The sequence below is a fragment of the Xiphophorus hellerii genome, chromosome 15, assembly GCF_003331165.1.
Source record: "Xiphophorus hellerii strain 12219 chromosome 15, Xiphophorus_hellerii-4.1, whole genome shotgun sequence".
Classification (NCBI taxonomy): domain Eukaryota; kingdom Metazoa; phylum Chordata; class Actinopteri; order Cyprinodontiformes; family Poeciliidae; genus Xiphophorus; species Xiphophorus hellerii.
Genome location: NC_045686.1, coordinates 4,613,884 through 4,620,157, shown reverse-complemented (window position 1 = coordinate 4,620,157; position 6,274 = coordinate 4,613,884). Strand labels below are relative to the sequence as shown.

Below are 6,274 nucleotides of genomic sequence, written 5' to 3'. Positions count from 1 at the left end.
AAACTTCAGGAAAGAGTTTTCAATGTGAATATTTGGCTTATTTGGTAAAAGTCATAGAAAAGCAGAACATGACCCTTTTTAAGGTACCACTAGCTAAAACCGTTGCCAACACACAGAGGTACTTGGATGGGATTTCACTTGTGGTGCTAAAATTTTTACAATTTTCCCAAAAACAAAGTTCTTGGGTTTAACAGCCCTCGCTGTAAACCTCTTCCAGTGGGAAAGATCAGAAAACTGGCCCACTGAGATGGGAGAAATAAACCTTTAATTCTTAGAGACTGCGGTCAATGTTTAAGCCAAAGACACAAAACAGGTTCCTAATTCTAAGATTGATTGAGTTTATTTATTCCTTCTGCCTCATAGACATTGAAAATTACAAGAAAATGACTTGTTATGTGCAGCTCTGTGGAAAACTCCAAAACATTGATCCCTCATTTTTCATACTTTTGTGCAGACATCACAGTTTTTCACCCTAAAACGTTTCTTTCCATGTTCAAGCTGCCAGATTTAAAACTAACATGGCAGGAAAAACAAAGACTGATTGAGCCTCCATTTGCAGTTGGTCAAGCTTTCAAATGTAAAATGAAGCAGCATTAAGGGGAAAGAAGTCTGCTTATGTAACAATAAAATGTATTTATTTAATCTTCACCCAAACAGCTGCAGAGAGAAATCAAAGATGCAAAACACAGATCAGTTTCCTAACAACACAAAAGTCTAATCTGAGCCAAACGTGATGCTGAGCTTTATGAAGCAGAGAAAATCTGTTTCGTCTTTCCCGTCTCTTCCGTTCTCCTGTGCACTCGGAGCTTCACAACGATCCGGACTGCAGCGTTCCTGCATCCACAGATCTCATGGCCACAGAATAAGGCACATCGAACAGCAAGATCATTATTTACAGAGAATTTGGCTCCACAAACAAACATCACAGTATTAAAAAAGACAACAGAACATAACAGCCCATTTTTCTCCAACCTGACTCCGACTCTTTCCCTTTTGTTACAGTCCGGCGGTTATATGATACAGTAGGATCGCATCAGCGTCTCTGACCACCCGGTCGCTCCAAACTGAAGCACCTCATCATCCTGGAGACGCCTGGATGTGAAAAACTGGGTGGTTTTATGGGTCATTTTTAACTGAAGATTTGTTCCTGTGACGTGACGAGTCTCAAACTGATTCCAGGAGGCTTTTTGTGTTCTGCAGAGTTTGCAAAAGATCATTTGGTTCTAGTGAACACTCAGTAAGCAAAATTCATCCAAAGCATTCTGTGTGTGTGGAGCTGCATGGTGGAGGCAGAAGCTAAATCAGTTGCGTTTTTATGCTCTTTATAGCTTATTCTGTGTGTAGAAACAGATTATTAAAGTGATGAGTAGCATTCCTCTCTGAGTTTGATTGGAAATGTTTTTGTCTGCATGAGCAGCAGCAGAACCTCAGAGCTGAATGAATTCAGTTTCATGGCATCCAGGAGGCATCTTGTGGTCACTGCCAGATGTTTCCACAACACTTAAAAACATACTTACTGCCAGAAAATAATTTATACAATATGTAAATATGTCACCATATTAACCACTACTTAGCTTTCAACCTCTCAGGAAATACAGAAAAGGTTTTTGTATTATAGCTGAAGTAGTAAAACACATGCAGTCAAAAATGACCAGCAATATTTTGGGTTATTTAGTCAATAAATAATTTCATCATGTTATGCATTCATTAATAAAATGTCACAGTTTCAAATCAAAGATACCGAGCTAGATATTCAGCTTACCAACGGCACACTAAATATTTAGCTCACATGTAGCTTAACATTTAGCCAGCTCTCTATTAGTCGTTTACATGCTATCTAGCAGCGTATAGCTAAATATTCAGCTGATATATGGAATATCAAAATAAAAGCTGTCTTGTGAACCTCTAGAACAATCAGTGAACATCTGCTTTGAGAATAATGTGGCTTATTATTTGTTTTAAGGTGAAATGTTGTATAAGAAAAGGAAGAAAATATATAATAAAGAAGTGACATGAAGGCTTGTAAAATCCAGCTTTTATTTCTGTAGTCCACTTCTACACATCACTCACTAAGCATTTACCTTGATAACTAAATGCTTAGTTTGAAGCTAAATACTTAATCTGCAAGATATATATTTATTTAAAAGCTAACTACTTAGCTTGCTGAACATTTAGTTTGGAGCTAAATATTTAGTTGGTTGATTAAATATTTAGCGTTCTAATTAAATGTTTAGTTTTAAACGGTGAACATGCGACTGAAATAATTTTTTTCTCCAATTCAGCTTTATAAACCAAATTGTTGCTGTTCATTTTTGACAGTGTGACTTTACAAGCGACACCATAACAAAATAGCTCTTACATGTTCAGAATGTGGTTTAAATCAGTTGAGCTGCTATAACATTGTTTTTTTGACACATGATTTATAGTCTTTCATTCGGCTGATTTTGTAAGTGAAGAAAGTCTAAATGGACATTTCTAATTGAGGTCTAGATATTTATTTCTAATTCATGTTCTCAGTCTCATCTCAGTTAGATTTATGTAAATATATATTATAATTAAAGTCCACCACCAATAACCACCAGGAAAGACCCTGAATGCAGAAACCAACTGTGGACTCCCACCAAACTATTGTTTTGCTTCTTAGGGTTTGCAGTTGTGTGCGGAGTTATGTTTTCTAATCATTTATTTTGTTTCTCTGCCATCAGACACTTTGTTCCTTGGTCATCAGAAAATCTTCTGGGTTGCAGTAAAGCTGGTTTAGGGAATTATTGATTATGTTATAATTTATAGAAATCTTGAGGACAGGACTAGATTTTAATGTCACTGATTTTGTTTTAATGAGTTGAGCTTGGACAAATTTCTCGACCTAAAGGATTTCCACATTGTAAAACTCCTACTACTTATACAATACCAAACTAACAAATATAACACAAGAAAACAATAAAATAAAACACGTTCCTTAAGACTGTAGGTGGGTTATAGGACGGCGGAAAGACTGATCCATTTTCCCGGGTGGAAAACGAAACGTTCCAGAAGACGTTTCCGGTCAGATCTGCAAAGATTCCCCAAGCTCCTTTAAATTGAAAATCTCCTCTGGGTGGCAACAACAGAGACACCTTAATCACCTGAAGATGTTCCAGAATGAGGCTGAAAGGGTTTCGTGAATATTTACAAAAAGAAAAAGTCTTCCAGAACCTGGAGATGCAGCTCTAGAGCCGGGTGCAGTTGGCGAAACTGTCGGACATGATGATGTTTTTGTAAAAGTTGTCGGTGCGCGTGGAGCAGTAATCTCTCACCTTGTCAATCATCTGACTGACAGGGAGGATGGAGGAGGAGGAGGAAGAGGAGTTGGGCTCCACATCTGAGGAGGAAGAGGATGAGGAGACGCACTTGGGGCTGGTCTGGTTGGCGAAACATTTGTCTGCAGAAAGAGACGGAAACAAGACAGTTAGGAGGCAAATGTAAAATCAGAGCAGCGAGAACAACAAACTTCAAATAAAAGTTTAATCTAAAGAGTCATTACACTAAAAAAAAAAACACACCACAGTCTAAATTACGATAAAATCTCAGCTTTCAAAATCAACCAACAGTAAGAAAAGATCAGGAATGTGACTGAGGTCAGGATGTGTAAAAGAAAAGAACGCTCATGATTGCACATGAGCAGAGATGTGCAGTGATGTTGTGCACCACCCACCACGAGCTTCCAGCAGGAAATAACATTCCCACTGGGAACGCATTCACTGTTATTCAAGAAAATATGGAAAACTGCAAATCCAATCATGGCTGTAATCTCATTTAGGAGTCGTCAGAAAGATAACCTTTGTTTTTCACAGGTATCATGTTTTTGCCTGCTTTCTGCTGGTTAGGGTCCTAGACTCATGCAAGACCTCAGACCACCAGGTAAAGAAAGAAACACCCAAGGGTAATGCACAACCACCAGTTAGTCTGAAATACTAACCAGAAACCAGAGAAAACCGTGATAACATGCTGACCTCTAAGAGAAACTCTGGATCAGACTCAGACCAAAGGAGGCAGTGAAAACATGTTCAGCAATATATGTTCTGCATGTTGAAAGTGAAATAATGTGTCAGTGGAGCCTTTCAATCCATTTACTAAAAACAAGCTCATGCTAAAATATTTGCACTAAAAACTAAACCAAAATACTCAGTAATACTTTATGTTTTTGCAGGACACCCTTCCTTCATTTTCTTAATTTTTCTTCCATAAAAGTATCAGTAAACAACAATAAAAGTTTGTGGAGCTATGATTGTGCCGGCATCCATATAGTTCCTTAAAAAATTATAATCAAGTGTTTTTTATGTTGATCATAACTGCCACCTCTAATCTGACATGTTACATAAGAGGCGTTGTGAGATTAACCCACATAAACCAAACTAAAAAGCAAACCTATAAGGTCTGAAAGTTTGATTTCTCCGTCCATCAGGATAAGTGGCGACTGGCATTTGAAAACTAGCCTGGTAAAAGCTGACCAGCTCATCACAAACCAGTTTGGCTGTTGCCGTTCTTTTAAAAACATTCTCTTCTAAATGTGGCTTGTTGGTTTGAAGACTTTATTCAACCCTGAAAGGTTTTGGAACCAGCAGATGAAACAACCGAGCCAAGGGAAGCCGGCCTGTGTCATGTTAAAGCTCAACAACAGCAGCCTCTCTCATATTTGCTTTTCATTTTCCAGCTCCCAGAGCCTGTGCAGGAACGAAGACAGAGGGATTACACCTCGGCCCCTCCAGGCAGGATGGGAAGCAGAGGATGGATGCACATCATCAACATGGACTGTCAGAGGAATAAATTCACTCTGCTGAACAGTTCTGATCAAACCGCCAGTAAAAACACGAGGAAAATGTTTTGAAACAGACTCTTTAATTCTTGTGAAAACCTTAAGAGCTTCTTTTTGTCTGAAGGAATGTTCTCAGCTCCACACGACTCAGCTGGGATGAGAGTTCATTTACGAAGCCAACAGACCGTTTCTACCATCAGACAGAAATGGAAATATTTTGAATATTTGCAATCACTTCTACAGAGATTGATTAGAAAAATAGGAATGGAAATTATGTGCTGCTGAAGGGGCAGGGGGTTCGTCCGGTAACCAGTAGGTTGCCATCTTGGTCAAGACGCTTCATCTACTGTCTGAACCTTAACTGCAGTCATAATCGTGACCAAGAGAACAGGATTTCAGATACGATTGATGGGACTTTTCTCTGTAAGGTGGCTGGTTTCAGATGGCACAAGGAGCTTTGTGATGGAGCCTCTCTGCATGAAGAGAAGTGTTTTCTCTGGTCAGGAAGCATCCTGGTTGAATCCTTTTGAGTTATTTGGGATCATTTTAATAAGACATCATGGGAAATACCAAAAACTCTCTAGAGCTATAATGTTTCTTTTCTGGTTTGGGATCCCCTGTGATGAGTTACAGCTTAACTCATTGGGTCATTGAATTAAACTAACCACAGAAACGCAAAGATTCAGTCTCACTTATCGATTCTCATTGAGTTAGGAAATAAACTCTCTAATTTAAAATATGCCCCACATTTTATTTGATTCAAACAAAATTAAAACTGGCTTTAAAAGAATTACATGAAACACATTACACACATTGGGTGTAATTGACAAGTTTTTGCAAACACAAAAACTTATTTTTAATCAGTAGTGTGTATATTTTATTTTCAATGAACAGTAGAGGGGAAACAGGTTTTTAGGTTAAGAGAAGTCATTTTTTTTGTTTTATTTTAATAAAAAAAGAGAATTTGGGGTACTTCTCTGTCATATGGCCTGTAGGGCAACGTTTAGCTCTAAAGGATTTCACCATAGTGAGATCGTCCATGTTAAGGGTTTGTGGGCTTTTGTTACTTTAACTATTAGAAAAGTATTAGAGGATTCTAATAGTTCTTGTGGTCCATCGAAAACATCCTGCAGGAAACCGTGAAGTCAGTCAAGATATTTTGGTTGGATACATGCATAAATAGGAGACCAAGTGCCAAAGTCAACATGATTATTAGGTGAATTTCAGCAGAAAACTCATTAGCATTCTCCATCCGTTTGCTAGACGTGTCGGTCTGAATTCTGAATTCATACTAATAATGCGAAGTGAATGCATACCGGATCAACACCATCCACCTTTAGAGGTTTACATTTCTTGGGAATTTGTTGTGCAACAGGTGCCAAAGCAGCCATGCTTAACGTACACATCTCCGGCCAAATCAAGCACATTTTGTGTTTGCTGGGCCTCTTCTGTTGCCAGCGTGATGCTGTCATACAGGCA

The 6,274-nt window shown here is 38.4% G+C and overlaps 1 protein-coding gene across 8 annotated transcripts in view; it reads right to left on the bottom strand.

Annotated features, from left to right (window-relative positions):
* Positions 1-321: 321 nt before the first annotated feature.
* Positions 322-6,274, bottom strand: part of adgrg6 (adhesion G protein-coupled receptor G6) — a 70,410-nt gene continuing 64,457 nt past the window's right edge. For 7 of the 8 annotated variants that reach the window (XM_032585392.1, XM_032585394.1, XM_032585393.1 and 4 more), the window contains one exon: positions 322-3,421. In XM_032585392.1, coding sequence (XP_032441283.1) covers positions 3,210-3,421 — 212 coding nt within the window. In that variant the 3' untranslated portion in view covers positions 322-3,209. The remainder of the gene's footprint in view (positions 3,422-6,274) is intronic. The other variant, XM_032585395.1, reaches the window with a different exon arrangement.